At 49.3% G+C, this 20,069-nt stretch overlaps 1 protein-coding gene and 1 pseudogene across 3 annotated transcripts in view; both read left to right on the top strand.

The window, feature by feature from the left end:
- Nucleotides 1-12,092, top strand: part of EHD3 (EH domain containing 3) — a 36,948-nt gene extending 24,856 nt beyond the window's left edge. Inside the window, exons 6-8 of one of the 3 annotated variants that reach the window (XR_013164564.1) lie at nt 2,765-6,600; nt 6,845-7,118; nt 7,201-12,092. Coding sequence is in view for 1 of the 3 variants with exons in the window: in XM_077134983.1 (XP_076991098.1) it covers nt 2,765-3,292 (528 nt within the window). In the remaining 2 variants the exon portion in view is untranslated. Of the gene's footprint in view, nt 1-2,764 lie in introns of all 3 variants that reach the window. The other 2 variants (XR_013164563.1, XM_077134983.1) reach the window with 2 other exon arrangements.
- On the top strand, nt 6,753-19,786 carry LOC143661241 (large ribosomal subunit protein uL5 pseudogene; annotated as a pseudogene).
- The last annotated feature ends 283 nt before the right edge of the window (nt 19,787-20,069 follow it).

A 20,069-nucleotide genomic window follows, 5' to 3' on the forward strand; every position in this document is an offset into this window, starting at 1 on the left:
GAACTACAGCTCATACTTGTGTCCCTCACCCAGCTCCCCCCGGGGTGACATCTCACATCACTATTGCTACTGCACATTAAGGGCTCAGTCTGTCCCAGGCTTTATGCTAAGTGCCCGGCAAATATTCCCATCAGTGTTCACAGCCACCACGTACAGTAGGTGCTTTTGTCACATCAATTGACAGAAGAGAAGACAGAAGTTCAGAGGGGCCCTAGATTGTATGGTCTGGTGGTCTCCCACTTAGACCTTGGAGACAGCTCCTTTTTCTACTTACAGCCTTTTGTGGACGCTACACTAGGAAAATGCTGAGGCCGTGGCAAAGTAATTACCCTTGTAAGCCTCACTTTCCTCATTTGTAAGAGAAAGGTGAAGCTGCCTGTCTCAGAGGACTGCCTCAGGGAATAACATGAGGAACCACGCATGATGGCATGTGCCTAAGCGGTGGCGAGCTCCCCTGTGGACACCTGCCTCTCCGTGGCTTATACTCCCTTGGCTCTGTTCACTTCTGAGTGGGAGCTCTCAGGTAAACTTATAGTCATGAGCACCTAAAAGCCTGGAGAATGGTTGTCAGGTGGCTTGTCCACTTCACCAAGAGATGGTGGGGATTTTAAGCTTATCGTGGCAATGACTGGAGACATAGGATGCTGCAAACATCATCTAACAGACCTGCCCCCACTGGGTGCACCGGGGCTCTGTGTTTCTTCCGAGACCCAGAGGTGGGGCCTGCTGAGCTAGAGATGGCCCCGTAGAGGGAAAAGGGATCTGCTTTCCTGGGGCCTTGGTGTTTGATAATCAACCATACCTTGGAACTTTTCAGCTTTGGGTTTCTCCTTCTGTTAAGTGTGTAATGATCTGAAAATAACCATTTGGGAAGATGACACTGTATAGAGCCCATGCAGCTCCTTTTCTTTGTGAGGAATCCTCTGCCCCATAAATGATTTTACTTCTGGTGCCTTTGCCGGTCTGACGCTGTGCTCTGCCATTCGGTGCCCTGAATCAGTGATGCGAAGACTGGGCAGGGGGGCCGGGGAGCACACGGCGGCACAGTGTGTACCAGGGACGCAGCCTCAGCCACAACAGAGACTTTCTGCAATTGACCGCTTCATGGCTACACAGCACAAAGGGCCCAGAAGAGCCGGGGACGAGATCCCAGGGCAGCCCATCTCCCCGGGAGGCCTGCTTCTCAGGTCAGGGCCACCCATGGCACTTTTGCACGTCTTTGCAATTTTTAAAAAAGTCAAGAACACCCAGCTTCTCCTTGGCCTCTGGAGAGGGACAAGGTGAGAACTTTCTACTGCAGCTCAGGATGCTGGGAAGAGGCCAGTGCATGAGGCACAGTCTCAAAAATGCAGAAAGAGAGGAAGGAGAAGTCTGTGCTGCCTGCTGCCGAGGTGTTTATCCACCCCAGGGAGAGGAGCCCTGCCACTGAGACCTCTCGCCTGATAAGGAGACAGGGCTGCTGATTCCTGGTTTCTGGGGTTCAAGCTATGATCGGGCTGCTCCATTGGACCTAGCATCTCCATGGGACTGCAGAATGACGACATACTGAAATCTCTGCACCCAAAGTAAAGGAAGGGGGTAGGCAAGGCCGAGAGGTAGCACCTAAGCATGTCCTTGAGTTCCCCAGCAGGGGGGTGTGTGGGGAGTGATGGGAGCAGCACCTCAGTCCCCCAGGAAGATGTTAGGACCCATACTGCGAGCCCACTGAGCACACCTAGATGTGAAGAAGCTGGGAGACACTTGGGAATGAGAGGTAGGAGAAAAGGTATCTCTGCTCTTGCCCTTCACAAACCCTCCCACCTCCCCGGTGCAGCCCTGCCCCAGGAGGGAGGTGAGAAATGTCCCAGCTGACACTTGCTCTTGAAATGTAGCTCTGGGTCGCTTTCTGCATTTTTGAAACTGTGCCCCGTGCACTGGCCTCTTCCCAGCATCCTGGGCTGCAGCAGAAAGTTCTTGCCTTGTCCTCTCCAAAGGCCAAGGAGAAGCTGGGTGTTCTAGACTCTCTAACGAAGACGTGCAAAATGGAACACATTTTTTTGAGGAAATGGTGTGGGTAGTCATGTGAAGGCAGGAAGGGGAGCTTTCACAAAACCTCTGCGTGCCTGTGCCTTCAGTATCAGAACTCCCTGGAGAGAAGCCAGGATTTGGGCAGCCCACTCCAGGCCAATGCCCATGAGTGTCCACATGAAGAACCATTCATTGGTTTTGCGGTAATGTCTGGCTTCTATTGTGATTGGGTTTTTTGGTTGCTTATACCTCAGTGTTTCCTTCAATACATGGGGACAGAAAGTGATTTCCCTTCCTGGGAGAGGCACAGCGAAGTGAGTGAGGTAATGCTGTGAAAGCATTTTCAGTATTTTAAAAGCATAACCCTGATTAAAGGTAGGCCACGTGACTCAGCCTCAGGAGGATATGGCATTAAAGAGACACTATTTAATAGCCGAAAGTAACTCAAAGAGGAATGAATCATTAATGGGAATTAAAAAAAAAAAATAGATCAGCCAATGGTTATTAAAATTTCCTTTCTTCCCCAGCCCACTTCCCTCCTAGTCTCAACTGCTCAACTCCCTCCTGGATAACTCCATCAGCCCTTGGTCTTTCTTCTCCTCTTCCCTCCGCTCCTCCTTACTTTTTGAGGTGCCTCAGCTTAGCCTCCAGGGCACACTTTCATTAAGGAAAGAGAACCAGATGGGGCAGCTTGCTTGCAGAGGGAAGGACCTCCATTGTGTTCCATCCTCGCCTTCTTTTCTCTCCCTCTGCCCAGGATCAGCTGCAGGCCCAGGACTTCAGCAAATTCCAGCCTCTGAAAAGCAGGCTGCTGGAGGTGGTGGACAGCATGCTGGCCGTTGACATCGCCGAGCTCATGGTGCTGGTCCGCCGGGAGGAGGCCAAGCAGCCCCTCCAGATGGTGAAGGGTGGAGCGTTCGAGGGCAGCCAGCTCGGCCCCTTCGGGCATGGCTACGGAGAGGGGGCCGGGGAGGGCATCGATGATGCTGAGTGGGTGGTGGCCAGGGACAAGCCCATGTATGACGAGATCTTCTTCACCCTGTCTCCGGTGGATGGCAAGATCACAGGTGCCAACGCCAAGAAGGAGATGGTGCGCTCCAAGCTGCCCAGCAGCGTCCTGGGCAAGATCTGGAAGCTGGCCGACATCGACAAGGATGGCATGCTGGACGACGAGGAGTTCGCCCTGGCCAACCACCTCATCAAGATCAAGCTGGAGGGGCACGAGCTGCCCAGCGAGCTGCCCCCCCACCTGCTGCCACCTTCCAAGAGGAAAGTGGCTGAGTGACCTGAGCGGGCAGGTCTCGTAGGAGGGAACGGGAGAGGTGATGAGATACATGCACACACACATACACACATACACGCACAGATCTTGAGTATTATCACACTGTAGGTGAGAAGAGGAGACATGGCTCCCCAGCTTTCCAGTCTGATCCCAGTTTGGACTGTTCTCCAAGTTCTCAGGATTGGTGGAAGCACAGAAGCATTCCAGTCGTCCCAGGTGTCAAGCCTCCGTCTCCATCCCTCTTTCCCTCCCATCCTCTACTGCCCAGAGATCTGCTTTCTCCCACAGAAGCAGCCCACTGCCCATGGATGGCCTACTCACCCTCACATTCCCCAGTGGCCCCAAACCGGACTCCAAGTAGATGGAAATAGCCCTTCACTTAAGGAAATTCACCTTTTTTCCCCATGCGTTTGTTTTTCTCTGTTTGGCTTCCTACTATGAAATCTGTCCAGGGGCTAGGAGACATAAGAGAAGGGGGGCTGCTGCAGGAGGAGAGGTGAGGAAGGAAGCTCTCCCCAGGGTGCCATGCCTCAGACTTGAGGAGACACTGACCAGGAGCTCTTTCCTAAGCTTTGGCTCTGCCTTCCTTGCATACCTGGCCTTCAACTCCACCGGCGCCTCATTTCAAAGAATCCCAGAAGGGGAGAGAAGAAGGAAAAATTGGTAGGAAAGAAAGCAAGGAAGCTGTTCTGTGTCCTCTACTTAAAGCCACTCAAGGTGGCTATGGTCCTTAGGTTTTGTGAAGTCCTGTTGGTTCCTCCTAGGTTGTGATGTTTGGCTGCTCACACTCCTTGGTGCCCAGGGCAAGGACACTCACCCTTATGTCATCCCATGGGCCCCTCACCACCACCCAGGGTAGTATCCAGTAGCCCCTCACACCCATTTTGCAAATGGGAAGCTTAAGACACAGAGGAGTCCAGCTGGCTCACCCAGACTCACGGAGGTCACATGAGAAGGAAAGAGGATTCAGAGCCAGGGGCTTGGACTCTTCCCTCTACCATGACAATGTGTGCCAGATGCCAGAACTGCTACCCGGTGACACATCGTGGAGAACAAGCTGAGCACACAGTCCCCTTGCAGCCTCCCAGAGCAGCCTGGCAAGGGAGGAGTGCCAGCCAGCATTTGGTGAGCCATCGGTCTCAGCCATCTGTCACATCACAGAAGCAAATCGTGCCTTCTGGCCATGGGGCCCATGTTCCTAAAACCACAGAAGTCCAGCAGCGCCAGCAGGAGGGTGGCTTGGCCTACTGGATGCTGTGTGTTCCTGTCCCTGCCCTGCCTCCCACCCAGTGGCTCAATTCATTCAGGTCCAAAGGTGACCACCAGTTATTTTAGCAGGTGGGACCTTGTGCTAATTCTCAGAAGGCTGACTTGGCTATGTCTGGAGAGATCTGAGGTCTTGTTCCCTGTGGACCCCCAGTGACTGCAGTGTCCTTTGCAGCTCCAAACTCAATGCCTAACACCCCCCTTCCTGGTCCCTGTCCCCTGGCTTGCTTTGTGGCCACTGAACTAGTCACTCTGTATGCTATGCTCTACTGTGATGGAAAGCAAGTGTAACTTATTTTATATCTATATTCAGACCATAGAATATCGTATGTGTCTGCGATGTGCTTTCGCTGCAGTGCGTTTGTCATGAGTCTCCCTGCTAATACAGCACACTTACCCTTTGGTACCTCTGGTCCTAGACCATCATTCCATTGGGAAGCAGAGGGTGAGGGGCTGGGTTCTTACTTGGGGATCCTGGTGGCATCTTTGGCAGAGGGTGGCTCACTTGGGGCTCCCCAAGGGCCAGCCTCCACACGCAGCCCCCCACTGGCCTGGTGCCTGCGGAACTTCTGCTCCCCTAGGCTGTTCTCTGCCACAGAGAAGACCCCCATGCTGGGCTTCCACATGCTTCTCTTTGATGCACAATGAAGGGCAAAGGCTGACGAGGTCGAGCTACCTCTGGGGACAAGCCCAGAGTGCCCAGCCCAGCACATGGGCCATTCCTCGGCTCTGTCCCTTTCTTTGAGCTGAGGAGAAACGGGAAGGAAGCACTTGAGGGGGGGAAGTTTCAGTCTTTACTTTTAAGAGAAAGGGGGTGTCTGTTATCACCCTCCTCCCATCACTTGGTTGCATGCCCCACCATCCCACCCTGCAACTTTGCCCTCAGGCTCGTCCATCCTTTCACCTTCAAGACTCCGCTCAGGAGAGATCTGTGAGGTGCGTGCGTGCTGTGTTTGCTGTGTCCCCACCGCCCTGGAAAGTGTGAGGGGACAGGCAAGGGGCACTTTCTCTGGACAGTGTCCGCTGGCCCCCGCTGCCTTGGCTGCAGACGCCTCCCAGGCTTAGCCGGGGAGAGCTCCTGTGTCAACCTAGAGAGTGTGTCACCTGGGAGGCAGAGGCGCGTCCTGGCCGCCTTGCAGGTACGAACCCTCCGGAGCCCCCGCTGGCCTGTGGTCCTGCCCCCGACTCCTCAGCCTGCGCCACAGCAGACATCAGATTAGAGCAGCAGCATGGGCACTCAGCCCAGCGAAGCTTGTCCCTGGCACCGAAGGACTAAATCATGACCGGAGTGTGACCCGTGCTTGCAAAGGTGGCAGTGCAGCCACCGCCGGGCGTGGACTCCTTGTGCAGAGGGCAGGGACGTAGTACCCCAGGGGCCCCCTCTCACCTGGACCCTCTGTGCCCAGAACATTAGTCCAGCAAGGAGAGAGCTGCATTTCTGTGTGATGCAAACTGGCCTTATACATATGCAATCCTTTAGTCTTTAATCTGCTCCTTCCTCCATCCGCCCGCCCGTTCTCTTTCACTCACAACACGCTGAGCTCCTTCTACAGACAAGGCCCTGTAAGGGACACAGAGATGTGTTCCTTGAGTCATTCAGAAATACTTAAAACAATCGCCTGTGTGCAGGGATGAGTGTAGCTGGGTGAGACGCTGCCTGCTCTCCGAGTTCACGGCCTCGCGGGGATTGGGGGATGAGGCACGTGCGCAGACACGGCTAACAGCAGGGCCCCGGATCCCCCGGGAGGCGCAGGCAGAGCCAGGGGGGTGACCAGCAGAACCCAAGAACCCCTGGGGGGGCAGCCGCTCGCTTCTGTTTCCCTCCCTCCCTAAACCAAGAAACGTGGGTAGGACTTAGACACGACGTAAACACGCAGCGCCCCCAGCCCGCCACATCGCGACAGACGCAGAGCCACCGACATACAGGAGGAAAAGCATGACTTGGGAATTTTTGCCTCTGGGGACTGGGCTGGTTTATTCACAGATTTTTTTCCAGTGAACATTTTGAAGCTGAAATTGCTGCTTCCTGGAGGAAAAGAAACATAGTAAGAGGGGAATGCAAGCCCCAGAGGTGAGGGGAATGGGAAGTTGCGGGGGCAGGGCTCGCCCCTCAGCCTCCTGCTGGAGGTGGTTTGTGCTGTTCTCACTGTCCTGGGATGGGGGTGGGGGGGTCTCCCCACCCTTTTTACCTGCCCCCATGAGGCTACGGAAATGCACAGGTAACGACATGTCTCTTCCTGGCAGAGGTTTAAGGGCAGGTGTACAGTTTCCCCTTTTCTGCCTCTCCAGGAAAGCGGGTGGACGCCCTCGTGCCGATGGTCCACCCAGGGCCCTGGTCACTCTAAAATCCCTTGAAGGCCTGCTCTGGACAGGTAGCAAGACATAAACCCTGATCGTTTTAATTTTAAGCCACTGAGAGTCACAAGTTTTTACCCAGCATCACTCAACTCTCACGGGCAGGGCCCCGGGTAAGCTCTTCTGAGATAGGTTAGTCCGCTGAGCAGGTGAAAAGGAAACCAAATTCCTGCCTCCTCTGGAACCGAGGTCACCTGAAGCTGAAGGGGTAGGTGATGTGCCCAGAGTCCTTCAGTGTCTGAGCCAAATTCTGGCACGTCCCAGAGCCTGACACTTTGTCGCTTTTTCAGCTGGAGAGCTCTGCACTTACAAAGCCAAAGGCTGGTCGCATTTGCCGTCCTCGGCAGGCACGGCGGTGCAGAGGATTGCGGGGCCGACCTGCCACCAGGGTGAAGCGGTGGAAGGAAAAGGTGCGAGGGAGAAGCACGGCAATTCCCGGTCTCCCTGGCAGCCAGGCGCACGGTGCGATTTTGGGGCCAGCCGACCCGACATGCTCGCGGAAGGTTTCGCTGAAGCAGCTCCTGCCAGAGTGGACCCAGCAGCTCTGACAGCTGCTTCCTGATTTCTCAACTTCCCATCTGAGCTCACGGCCTGGGAGGTGGAACAGTGGCCTGATCTAGTGGCCACCGAGGGAAATGACCCCCTCAAGGCAGTTGACCATGTCCAACCTAGCGTTTTCCTGCAGAAGCATGAGCCTGAGCACAGCTGAGGAGTGCAGAGGAGACCTGGATGGGTGTGAGCTACGTGTGTGTGTGTGAGTGTGCATGTGAGTGTGTGGGAGCATGTGTGCACGTGGGTGTGTGACTGAGTATGAGTGTGTGCGTGCATGTGAGTTTATAAATGTGTGAATATGTGTGAATGAGTGTAAGCATGTGAGTGTGTATGTGTGACAGTGTGTATGACTATGGAGTATGAGTGTGAATGTACACACGTGTGTGTGAGAATATGCATGTGTGGGGGAGAGTAGATGAGTCTGAGTTTGTGACTGTGTATGAATGAGTATGCATGTAAGTGTGTGAGTGAGTGTGAGTGTGTGTGAGCATGTGTGGGGGTCGCACTGGGGAACACGCTGCCCTGGTTCTTGCTGGCTATGTGAAGAGGAGAGGGCAGAGCAGGCGTTTCCAGAGAGAACGATGCTGGGGAATTTTCCAAAACTAATCCTGTTCTAGGAGTCTGTACTGGGCAATTGGTGTTCTTGAGGCTATAAAACAAAGAAATGTTAAAAACAGCAGTTCGCCTCCTTGCCTTAGGGTTTCAGGACAGGTGGTCCCCACCCAACATAAACTCCCCAGGGGGCATCACGAGGGCCTCTCTGAGCAGCGCGGCCTGAGGGGGCCACAGGGTGGGAACTGATTCAACCGAGAGGAGAAACACAAACGCAGACCCGGGGGAAGCAGCCGTCCTGGTCCCGAGTCAGGACAAGCCGTGTGGCCTCGCGATGCCTCCGATTAGCCTTCCTCCAAGTGGCCACGAGTCACTCTTCTGAGATAATACGAGGAAACAAAGAGACTGTAGGTAGGTCTACACGTGGCCTACCACATTGCTGGCATATGCCGGAAGGCCCAGTTCAGGGAGGAGGTGAGAATCTGTCGATGGGAAGGAGGGAGAGCACCCAAGCCCTGTAAAGGCACGAGGGAAGAGAGAGCCGGAGAGGAGGGTAGAGCTGGGGGCGGCTTTGCTTCTGTTGCCTGAGTGCCTGGAAGGTGCCCAGGGACCCGGAGGCCATCTGTGGGCCACTGCCAGCTGGGCAAGCTCACAGCTGTGAGTCCTCCAGCCGAGGCGACGGACAGTCAGGTGCACTCATTAAGGTGGGTTTGGAAGTGGTCCCAATGCAGACCACTGAGACCTTCATGGATGGCCTTCCTGCTTGAAACAGCAGCTCCTCCTGGGTATCGAATGCCTGAACCAAATGGCAAATGTTCATCTTCATTGACAAAGTGTCAGAATCACATTCTTGTGTAAGGTAGAGGCCCCTTCTCTGCCAGGTGGGGTTTTTCTGTAGCATTTCTTAAACCTAGATGCGGACCAGAAGCTAAGGCTGTAGCAAATACAGGAGGGTGTGGAGAGAAGGCGAGTCTCGATGTATCCTAAAGCCAGCACAGAGCGGGCAGGTGTTGGGTTAACCTTAGGGAGATTCTCACGGTCACTGGGGTAATGAAGACACTGGTGAAATCTGCCTTCAGTCCAGGCTTCCTTTCTCACAGGCCACTTCCTCAGTCTTCCCTCTTGCCTGTGCCCTGTCTCAGGATGCCAGAAGATCACACCTGCCCTGACTGGGCATCCTGTCCTCTCTCATGCACTCCCCATTCTCGCCATCTGAGCCTGCTCCATCCCTTGCAGTTGAGTGTCACCCTGGGACCCATTGGCCGATCTGTGGCCCGAGAGGCTGAGGGTTGTGACTATGGGGTCAGAGGCTGCTCCCCAGCCATGGTCCAGGCATGAGGCTAATAGACCCTCTGGGACCCAGGGCCTTAATGCTCAGGCATGAACATGGGGGAAGAAATTCCAGTTCATCTGGAGGAAAAGGAGGCAAGCCATCCAGGGTCAGGCAGGTGTTTGGACACGCCACCAGGCAGCTAACTGTTTGGAGGGAGGATTCCCCCTCTGGGTCTTATCTGCTTCCTAAATGCCTTCGTAGCTTTCTTGGCAGTACAGGGCAATTTCCCTCATTTCAGAGTCTCCTCCTTTCCAGGAACACGCAACGGAATCAAAAGATATATCCCGCTGCAAGGAAGGAAGCCCCAGCTGACTGAGCAGAGTAATTTTCCTGCCTTGAGCAGAGTAACTTTCCCAGCCATTGGACAGCTGCAGCTTGTCCCCTTGCTACCCTGATGTGGCCAGAAAGCCACAGGGACTGCAGCCAGGGATAGTGTTAGCCCTGAACTTTTTGGAGACATTTCCTGGAAGGAACTTCTTGCTATGAAATGAAGACAAGTGAAGTGACTCTGAGCTGCAGTACTTGGCTGGATTGTCACTCCTGAGCCTCAGGGATTTACTTACTGCCTAGTTTGTAATCCTGGTCTAATGATCTGTGTAAAAGAAGCCCCATCTTATACATCAAGGATTTCAATCAGGCTTCCCTGACTGGATAATGAGCAAATCCTCAAACCAGGATGTTTGAAGACCCAATTTAGATACTGCCTCCAAGTAAACGTGAAACCCATTCCCACCACCATCTTCACCATTTTCAAAACCCCTAAGGCTTTTGGAATCCCTAGGGCTTTGGGATCTCCCCATGCCTGTCCCTAACTTCTAGATTGTCATTTGCATCCCTCTTTAGTCACCACTCATCCAGACAGTAAGCTCCGCAAGGGGGAGTAGAAGGTATTCAGCACTGGACAGCACATGCTTTGCTGTGGCCTTGGTCTCCCTTCAGGATGAAAGGACCTATTCCTCCAGCTGCTGGTAGTGCTGCCAGCTGCCAGCCCTCAATCTCAAACTCCCACCACAGATCACCCTCAGATGCAGAGACCTGCTGCTCCTAATGCCACACCATCTTTCCCCAGGCAACCTGCCTCCAATGACCAGTCGTTGAAGACATATGGAAGCCTGGCCTCCTTGCCCCAACTTGGACAGGTTTGAAGGGCAATCTCAGCTTCAGAATGCCCGGGGGGTCAGCTGAGTCCCTACTAGGATTGCATTACAGCCCCTCTGCTCCCTCATCCAGTCCTGCTTCCTTTCCTTCCCTTTGACAAATGTTAGACTCTTTAATACATTTCCTGCATGCTAAACTCAATCTCAGTGTCTGCTTCTCAGGGAAACCAACTTGTTACACAGAGAACAAGAGATGCTCAATAAATACTTGTTGGTATAACTGAACAGTCAAGTAATTGCTCAGTGAGAAATCCAAGCAGAAGGGGATGGGTTAGTTGACTATACAAAGAGGAGGTGTGACCTTGCCAGAAAATAAGTGCCACATGGTCACCAGGCCCTATTTCAATTACTATATAAACCTGAAGCCATGGGACATGTGGGAGAAGGCAAAAATGGTTCCAGAGTTATACTTTAGGTAGCTCCAGAGTAGAATGGGACCATTTTTCAAATCACTTTCAATCTAGAATTTGTTCTTTTCTTACTGAAAGCAAATCCCTCCCATTTTGGAAAGTGGCATGGCTCAGAGAGGGACAAAGGTAGATAGATGGGGAAAGAGCATCCTTTCTTGGATGCAGCTCCAGCCATAGTTTTTCAAAAAGTGAGCCTTTGAAGGAAGAATACTTTCTTAGGAATGAAACTGATGAAGATGCTGTGCTTAAGCAGTTTGCTGAAGCAATGGTATATATAGAGAGAGTGACCAAGACTCTTCTACAATTGATGTAAAAGCCCCAGTGATAAGGATGAGATTTTTGCATATCACATATCTCTGGGATATCAAAGATCAATGGATTGCAAAGAACTGGGGCAGTAAAAGAAGACATGATGGGTATCAAGGTACCCATGGTTGGTTTCAAAGCCTGAGTGGCATCTCCTACGGGTTGGGATTGATAGTAGCTGCTTGGAACACTCCTGGGAGAAGGCATCTGAGGCCTGGTGTGAGTTCTGTGCTTGGTTAGTAATGTCTTTCCTGGCACTATCCTAGACTAAAGTCTCACCAACTCCTTGGTGAAGAGGGATCAATGTAATACTAGAGCCATATTGTTTATTACCTGTAGTTTATAGTTTTTAATTACATGTTACACACAAAGTTCATCATTTAATAAACCTATACAGATCTTAGTCCATATTCTCAATCATTTTACCATCTTTGAAAAGTCTTGAGAAAAAGAATTGTCTTCAGATCCTTAAACAAACACAGTGGATCACCATTGACCACTGTGGTGGAGATGCTGGTGGTCAGAGTGGGTAGATCTGGTTAGCAGACACCCGTAGAGGAAATGCCTTCCCAACGTCCCTTCCTGAGGGTGTCAGGAGCTTGGGGCTGGATGGGGCCTTGGAAATCAGCATGTCCACCCAGTCTTAGACATCCAATGATGGAGTTCTGTCTCTGCAAAACTGCCCTGACCACCCACATGTCCAGACCAGCTTCTTCTGAATGTGATAGCTACCAGCCATGCCTCACTTGTTATCATACTACTTTAACTTATACATACACACAGAACTGCATCTGTGGAGAAATCCAGAACTTCTATGTGCAAATGGACCTCTAGATCACTCTGCAGCAGGAAAGCTAGTTGGCCAGAACTCTGGGGTCAACCCAGTGCTTGAAAACCAAATGTATTGTTCATGTGTTCCAAAACATGGTCAATTTTTTTCTTTACATAAAAAAAGCAATTTTTGCGTTAGAGGAAGAATGATTGATTTCAGTCCTCCCCCTTTTTTGTGAGCACTAATTAAACAAGGATGAAACACGAGATAATCCTCCCTGTGCCTTCTCCTGGCTCTTCACAGTGCCCACAAAGATTTCATACAAAATTGTTTTAATTATTATAGTTTCTGGTCCTAATCCAACTATTTTTGACAAAGCATCAGGAACACGGTGGTCCCCATAGGACTTGAGCATTCACAAATGTGTGCGTAGTGTGTGTGTGTGTGTGAAAGAGTTTATGTATTTGTGTGGGTGCTTGTGTCTAGTGGTGCAAGAGTTTTAGAGAACACCTGAGGACAACTTTGAATAATATCTTACCAGAAACGACCTATCCTGTTTTTATTAAGCAGTTCCTAGCTGAGGATAAGGAACATGGAAAAGTGCTTCCAGTTGAGCAATTTGAAGATTCAGGATAATGCTTTTACATATTCCCCAGTGCCTCTGCATCACATCACACTGGCAGGTTATTGAACCCTTCTTTGAATGCCATCATAAAATACACGTGATTAAAGCCAGACTCTTAGGGTTCCCATGAGAACAAAATGAGACAATGACTGTAATGGAACTAGCACAGAGGAGGTGGCCAATGCATGACAGCCCCCTTCTCCCTCACCCCTCTCTGGGCCTTGGACAGAGACCTGGCTCTGTACCCCTTCTTCCTGGCCGCACCTTTGGGCATTCACACTCAGAAGGCAGACAAGGAATAGCCCTACTCCAGGTCACCTGCCCCTGTCAAAGCCTTGGCTGCAGGTCCACAGTGACCTGTCTCTGGCCTGGACTCGTAGCGCTTGCCAAGTCAGCACCTAGTAACATGTAACTGTGCTGCTTATTAATGGTTTAATGTTTATTTATTATGTCTCCCAATCAGGAGGTAAGCTACCCATGGACAGGCTGGTTTTTCCTATTCCCATCACTTCTTTCCAAACTGCCTGGACTAACCATTTGCCACCTGTTAGAATTTGGTGCTGGACAAATGGGCCCAGGCCCAGTGAATGGAGTGCCTTGAGGCAGTGCTCAGAGAAGTTCCCAGGCTTGTGGGACTGTGCAGGGCACACACCAGCATTGGTGCACCTGCGGTTTGGATGTGTGATTAGAGAGTTTCACAGCCTTCTCACACCCAAAGCTTCTGGCTTGTCAGTCCTTTGTAACTGAGGCAGGCAAATGGTAACAAGGACAAACCTGGGAAGGAAGTACTGTGCTTGCTGTCAACACTTCAAAAGCTGAGCCATTCCCCAACTTTTGGGGCTCCTCTGAGCCCATCAGATTCCCACAGTTCAGAGAGGACTCTGAACCCACAGTCCTCACATAGCTTCAATCTCTGCAACTGTCACTTACTTTTAGGCCCAGTTGTGAAATTAGCTTCCCTGAGTGCTAAAGCCTTCCTCTTTGCTTGATATTGTTGGGGCAACAGTAACCGTACGGCAGAGGTGGAGGCATCCAGTAGAAAATTCTTAGACTAGGGAGTCAGCAGGTTGAAGTTGGGAACCCAAATCCTCCCTGATTGAACCCTGAGTGACTAAATACCACTTTTCTTCACCTGCAAACAAAGGTGATCATGTTCATGTTACCAGAAATTTTGTGAGGATTAAAATTAGTGATGGCTATCATTCATTAAGGACCTACTATATAGCAGGTTAAGTTCCTTACATCATTTCATTTAGACCCTCTAAGTTAAGAACTATTATCAGGACCCCTGTTTTACAGATGGGAAACTTCAAAAGTAAGGCCTAGATGAAACTTACCCAAGGTTACCAGCCAATAAACTGGAGACCTAGAATTAGCAGCGCAAGTCCAGTCAACAGTTGTTCTTGTGCATGTCTCGTCTTCCCATCTCTAATGGAGACTTTTCAAGGATAGAGAAATGCCTTCTACTTCCTTTGTATCCAACCATATGTGCTTTAAAAACAGAAAAATTCTTGATAAAGGAATGCAGAAATTGAAAGAAAAGGAACAAAAGGCACAGATTCATAGGAAAGTAATAAAAATTAGAATATAGGAAACCTGAGCAGGTTTAAGCATAGCTCTACTCTAGACCAGAGACCAATTATTCTTTTAAAAATTTAGTGTCTATGCTTGTGACATTGTAAACACCTGAAAACAGCTTAAATATTTAAGCTGTTGACCTTGTTGCATGTCTTAAATTACTTGTGATTTGTCTGCTCATCAGTGCTGACCTTCATAGGCTCAATATTGTCACACTCGGCCCCTTTAATTATAATGGCAAAATGAATGAGCCTGTGATGAGTGAAAACTCTTTTATCAGAAGAAGTAGATTTTTCCCCATTAATAAAGCTCCCAGGGCTTGACTAGCTGGTCCTTACCTGTCCCTATCAAGGTCATGACTGCCCTGTGAGAGCCTTATGGCTAGAATCTTGTTGATAACTGTGCTGGTTTGAAAGGGTTTATGCACCCTAGAAAGGCCATGTTTTAATATTAATCTATTTTGTGGAAGCAACGGTTTCTTCTAATCCCTAGTCAGTACTATAGGTTGGAAACTTGATTAGTTTATCTCCATGGAGATGTGACACAATCAGTTGTGGGTATTAAACTTTTGATTAGATAGAGCTGTGTCTCCATTTCTACATGGGTCTTGATCAGTTTACTGGAATCCTATAAAAGAGACATTTCAAAGACAGTCCCTTTTGACAATGAGGAAAGAGCTGCAGAACCATGATAGAAGGATGAGAGAACCACAGAGTCAGCCAGCGACCTTTGGAGATGAAGAAGGAAAACACCTCCTGGGGAGCTGCATGCAGCAAGAAGCCTGGAGAGAAAGCAAGCAGATGCTGCCATGTTCACCACATGCCCTTCTAGCTGAGAGAGAAACCCTGAATGTCACAGGCCTTTTTGAAAAAACCAAGGCCTTTCTTTCCCTGGATGCCTTAGATTGGACATTTCTATAGATTTGTTTTAATTTGGACAATTTCACAGCCTTAGAACTATAAACTAGGAACTTATTAAATTCCCCTTTTTCAAAGCCATTCTGTTTCTGGAATATTGCATTCTGGCAACTAGCAAATGAGAACAATAACCCTCTGGGGATGGCTGCAAAACCACATGAAGAAAGAGCCTTTTCTTAAAGAACTCTTCTCCAAAAGCAAGGATGGGATATTCCCAGAAGTTCTGAGAAGTGAATTCTTGCCAAAGATATATCCAGATTTACCTCTGTGGCTTTGGGTGGAAAATACTCCATTCCAAGGTTGGATCATGTGACTTCCTGAAAATTTACTTCATGTAGGAGCTGAACCCCAAAAGTTGCGTACTCAAACACTGGCAACTCATTTGAAAAGCTTCTAGAGTTAAAACCTCCTTGGATGGAGCACATGCTTTCTGGCTCATTCCACCCTTGCTCGGTCTGCCTAATGAATTACATCTGCCACCAGACTCTTGTGGGTGCTGGGGCAGATTGATAAGACCACAAGACGAGGACATTGAGGGGTGTCCCAAATGGACAGAGAGAGCAGAGGAAATGCTCACTCCCTAAACCTGGGATAGAGGAGCAGCTTCTTCAGAACACGGAGGAGATGTGGTGCCAGCAGCCATTGGTGTTAAATTCTATGGAAAAGTTATCAAGACTGAGGGCTGGTGAAGTTTGATGGAGGAAGATTCAGGAGTCCTATGGAAGGTGAAGGGACATAGACAGTGAGCACATGGCCTACATCTGGAAGAAGCTTACCAATCCATGGATGAAAAAGAATGGAATAGGAGCTCAGGTAGAATTGTTTAAGAAAGAGGGGTTGGGCACATTTGCAAGTGAAGAAGCAGACTGTAGAGGAAGAGACTTAAGGGTGACCAATTGCCCCAGTCTGCCTGTAACTGACAGGTTTCCTAGGGTACTGGACCTTCAGTGCTAAAGGCAGCAAAGTCTCAGGCAAACTGGGACTATGATCATCCTAAAATATGCAAATGAAACAGGATGGGGCAAGATAATCATGGAATCCTGGAGGAATTCAAAAGGTTATCTTAGGAAAGGAGAAGGGATACCGTTTATGCACCACTTTGTATTCCACTAAGTGAAATCTTGACACACAAAGGACCATATACGTTTATAAATTACAGAAATGCATTCTCCGTTGCTCATTTAACTTGGCACAGGGCTAAAGCCTTGGTCTCGCCCTGCTACCCCTCATTTCCTGCTCTTGGTTGGCTTACTCCTGCAACCTGGAGCTTTCTGGCCACTGCCCTTCCAGCCAGCTGCCCTCCAACTCAAGGTCAGTCCCCAGCCCCTGGTAAATAAAGCTCCTGAAAGGCCAAAGTCCCAGGCTGGTCATTCTGCTTTTTCCACAGAAACATTCTCCCAGAAGCTACAAAGTCCCTTAAACTCTGTCCCAAGAAATCCTTAGAATTTGCCTCTCCTCCAAGGATCCGTAAGTATCCTCTTTTGGTTGTGTTTCTCTCCCTGCTTGGCTGGCATTGGTGCTAATATAGGCAGTTGTTGTCCACTCATAGTTAGCTACCAGCTTCCCCCATGGACATTTTTTGAAAACCTCAAGCTTTCAACAGGTGTCCTGGGCCTCTAGGGAGGAAGGCCTCAGGTCTGCAGTGTGTGCACACTTGCAGTGACACCCCCAAACATCTCACTTCGACTCTGGCTTCCCTGTGGAGCCTATATTATCAGTTCCCTCCTTGACTCTTCATTGTGCCCTGCACCCACCTCCACTCCGCCCTCTATCATTCTTCTCACCTCAGGCACCTGCTTCTCCTTGTACCTGTGATTTCACAGGGGAGAGTTTAGGCACACAGTTATTTTTTAGTTTATCTTTTCCTAGAGTTTAGGAAAGCTCCAAAGCTTACAAACCTCCCCTTCATTCTTGCCATGAGTTAGAAGCAAACAGAGCATCTCAGAAACAGCCCTGGGACCCAAAGAAGAGCTGTTGGTTCTGCTGTTAGCCCTCTGTCATGGTCAGGATCACCTGTCAACTTGGTCAAGTGGTGGGACCTGTTTGTCTGGTTGGGCAAGTGCTGACTTGTCTGTCACAATGAGGACATTTCATAGAATTAAATCATGATCACGTCAGCTGTATCTACAGCTGATTCCATTTGTAATCAGCCAAAGGGGAGTGTCTTCTGCAATGAGTGATGCTTAATCTAATCACTGAAAGCCTTATAAGGAGGATTGAGAAGAGGCAGGTTCTTCCTGTTTTGGCTGGTGAGCCTCTCCTGTGGAGTTCGTCCAGACCCTCCATCGGAGTCGTTGGCTTCACAGCCTACTCTGCAGATTTTGGACTCTGCGTTCCAATGGTCACGTGAGACACTTTTATAAATTTTATATTTGCAAGTGTTCCCTATTGATTCTGCTTCTCTAGAGAACTCTAACTAATACACCCTCTGATTCCAGGTAGGTAATGTAGCCTTTCCAGGTATCTATTTCTCATCTATAAAAATGGGCATGTTAACACCTATCTCCCAGTGCTAGCCTACAGATTAAATAAGGTGGCATAAGCACAGTTTATAAATTCTTAGTTACACTACAAATAAGCTAGGAACACCAGAGGGAACAATGAGTTAAAAAGGCATGATGGGGGTGGGGAGTGTGCACACGGTACAAGGGTGGCTCAGTGGTAGAAATTCTCGCCTGCCATGTGGAAGACCCAGGCTTGATTCCCAGCCCACGCACACACTCCCACCCCAAAAATTCAACAAATTGTGCTGTTATAATGGTATAATCACATGGAAAAAGAATGAAATGTGATCCTTACTACACAGCATACAAAAAGAATAAAAAGACCTGATGGAAAACCTAACCAAAAAATTTGTTAAATGAATGAATATTGGGCTTGCCAAAGTCAGAACTGTAGAAGACCTAAAATACAAGGCTGACATCTGTATGAAAACCAGGGCAAGCAGGCAGAAGTTAAGATTTGCATCCCCACCCCACGGAGGTGGATTTTTTTAGAAGAAAAATTTATTGAGGTGAAACACACAACATTAAATTAATCGTTTTAAACTGAACAGTTCAGTGACTTTTAGTTTATTCACAATGTTGCACAACCGCCACCTCTACTTCCAAAATATTTCTGTCAATCAAAAAGAGGTGGAAGTTTGAAGTGAGATGGTGTCAGGACAGATAAGCCATGACCTATTAGCTACAAAGCACCAGCTGCAGCAGGGACCTACAATGCAGGTGAGAAGCCCCCTTAATAAGGAGCAAAACCCAGGGTAAGCTGGTATGGTGAGCCATCGGGGACCTGGAGAACGAGCTCCCAATCAAATGAAGGTGTTGAAAAATCAGCTTGAAACAAAACATTTGGCCAGACAACAAAATACAGATAAAGAGATGAGGAAGCAGGCTCAGAGAGCAAAAGTGCCTGCCAGTTAACAACAGGGCTATTACCAGAATCAAGGTCTTTTGATTCCCAGGCAACGCATCTTCAAGATGATTGGAAAATATGGAGCCAATGCCCAGCACAGGTCAGCACACGGATCATCTACCCAAGAAGCCTCAGCTTGAGATGCGCTTCAGACCACTTTCAGCAGCAGTCTTGCCTTTGTGCAGATTCCAAGGTAAACATACAGTAAGAAATGCAGGGATGACAGCCAAGGACCCAGCGTGACACCCAAGAGGTCATTAGAGAGAGAGAAGTAGAGACAGAGAGAGAAAGAGCAATTGAGACTAGCTCTTGGCAACGACCAACAATCCCACAGCATTTTAACAAGATCTGTTGTCTTTGGCACTGGGTGAACTAGAAATAATCAAAAGGCCTCATGAGAACCTGAAAGAGAAGGTCTAGTCAATGACATTGCAGCAAACCTCAGATAATCAGCCTCTCCCTCACACATCCTCCTTCATTCTCTCATTCAAGAAACCTTTATCAGGTAGTTGCAATCTTATAGGCAGGGAGTGGAAGGTGCTGAGGTGGCAGTGGTGACAAAGCTGACCTGGCCTTGACTGACAGGTAACTCAGAGTCTACTGGAAGTGTTATTTCAATAGATGATATTCAATAAACGTTCTTCCACTAGGGAGAGTTTTCCTCTCTCATCCTGTTCTCCTTCACAGCACCGGTCAGGGTGCGAAGGAGAGCCCCATGTGGGAACTTCATATCCACAAGCTCTCCTTGGACATCTGCATGGGGGGAGTGGAGACAGACTGGGCGGTCATGGCATCGGAGCAGCTCACAGCCAGAACCCCATGTTCTCCAATCCTAGAGGCGCCCTCAGATCCTTTGGCATTGGGAGAAATGAAAAAATTGCCATCTGCCGCCCAGTTGTGGGGCCAAGGCAGAGACCTTGAAGAAAGGTCTGAGGATGCAGGAATACAGTTTAAGAAAAAATAATTCCTGGCAACTTTGGTTTTGTAGATCCAAGAACATGCTGATCTGGGGATCAAACATGACCCAAGCATTGGTATCTGCAGCCTGGACTTTTCTATGGGCCAGGTTTCCACGTCACAGACAATAAACGCAGGGCAGGCTTGAGTGGGGCCAAACACAGAATCAGCAGAACGACCGCCCTGTGCTGGTTCCAGCAGAGGTGTAATGGTATCATCTTTCCTGGCAAAAAGAAAAGTCACATTGCTAGTTATGTCGTAATGCAGCAAGCCTCAGTTTCCACATCTGTCAGTTGGAGAATATAATGCTTACAATTGGAGAACAGAGCATGACACACGTTCAGGGTCTATCAAATATCACAATATGTGTATTGTGATACATGCAAATACATACAAATATGCAGCCTCCATAAATGTAAGTCGTTACCCCCTAAGTTCCATCACCTAGGATCTCGCATAAAATAATACTTGCGAAAGAATTAAACTTTTCTAACTGAAACAGACCTTCTTTATTTTGCCTAAATTTGGTGCATTCCATTTCAGGGAAAGACAAAAACAAGACCATTACTTATTAGTGGAGACAATGAAT

Source organism: Tamandua tetradactyla, chromosome 17 (genome assembly GCF_023851605.1).
Source record: "Tamandua tetradactyla isolate mTamTet1 chromosome 17, mTamTet1.pri, whole genome shotgun sequence".
NCBI classification, from domain to species: Eukaryota; Metazoa; Chordata; class Mammalia; order Pilosa; family Myrmecophagidae; genus Tamandua; species Tamandua tetradactyla.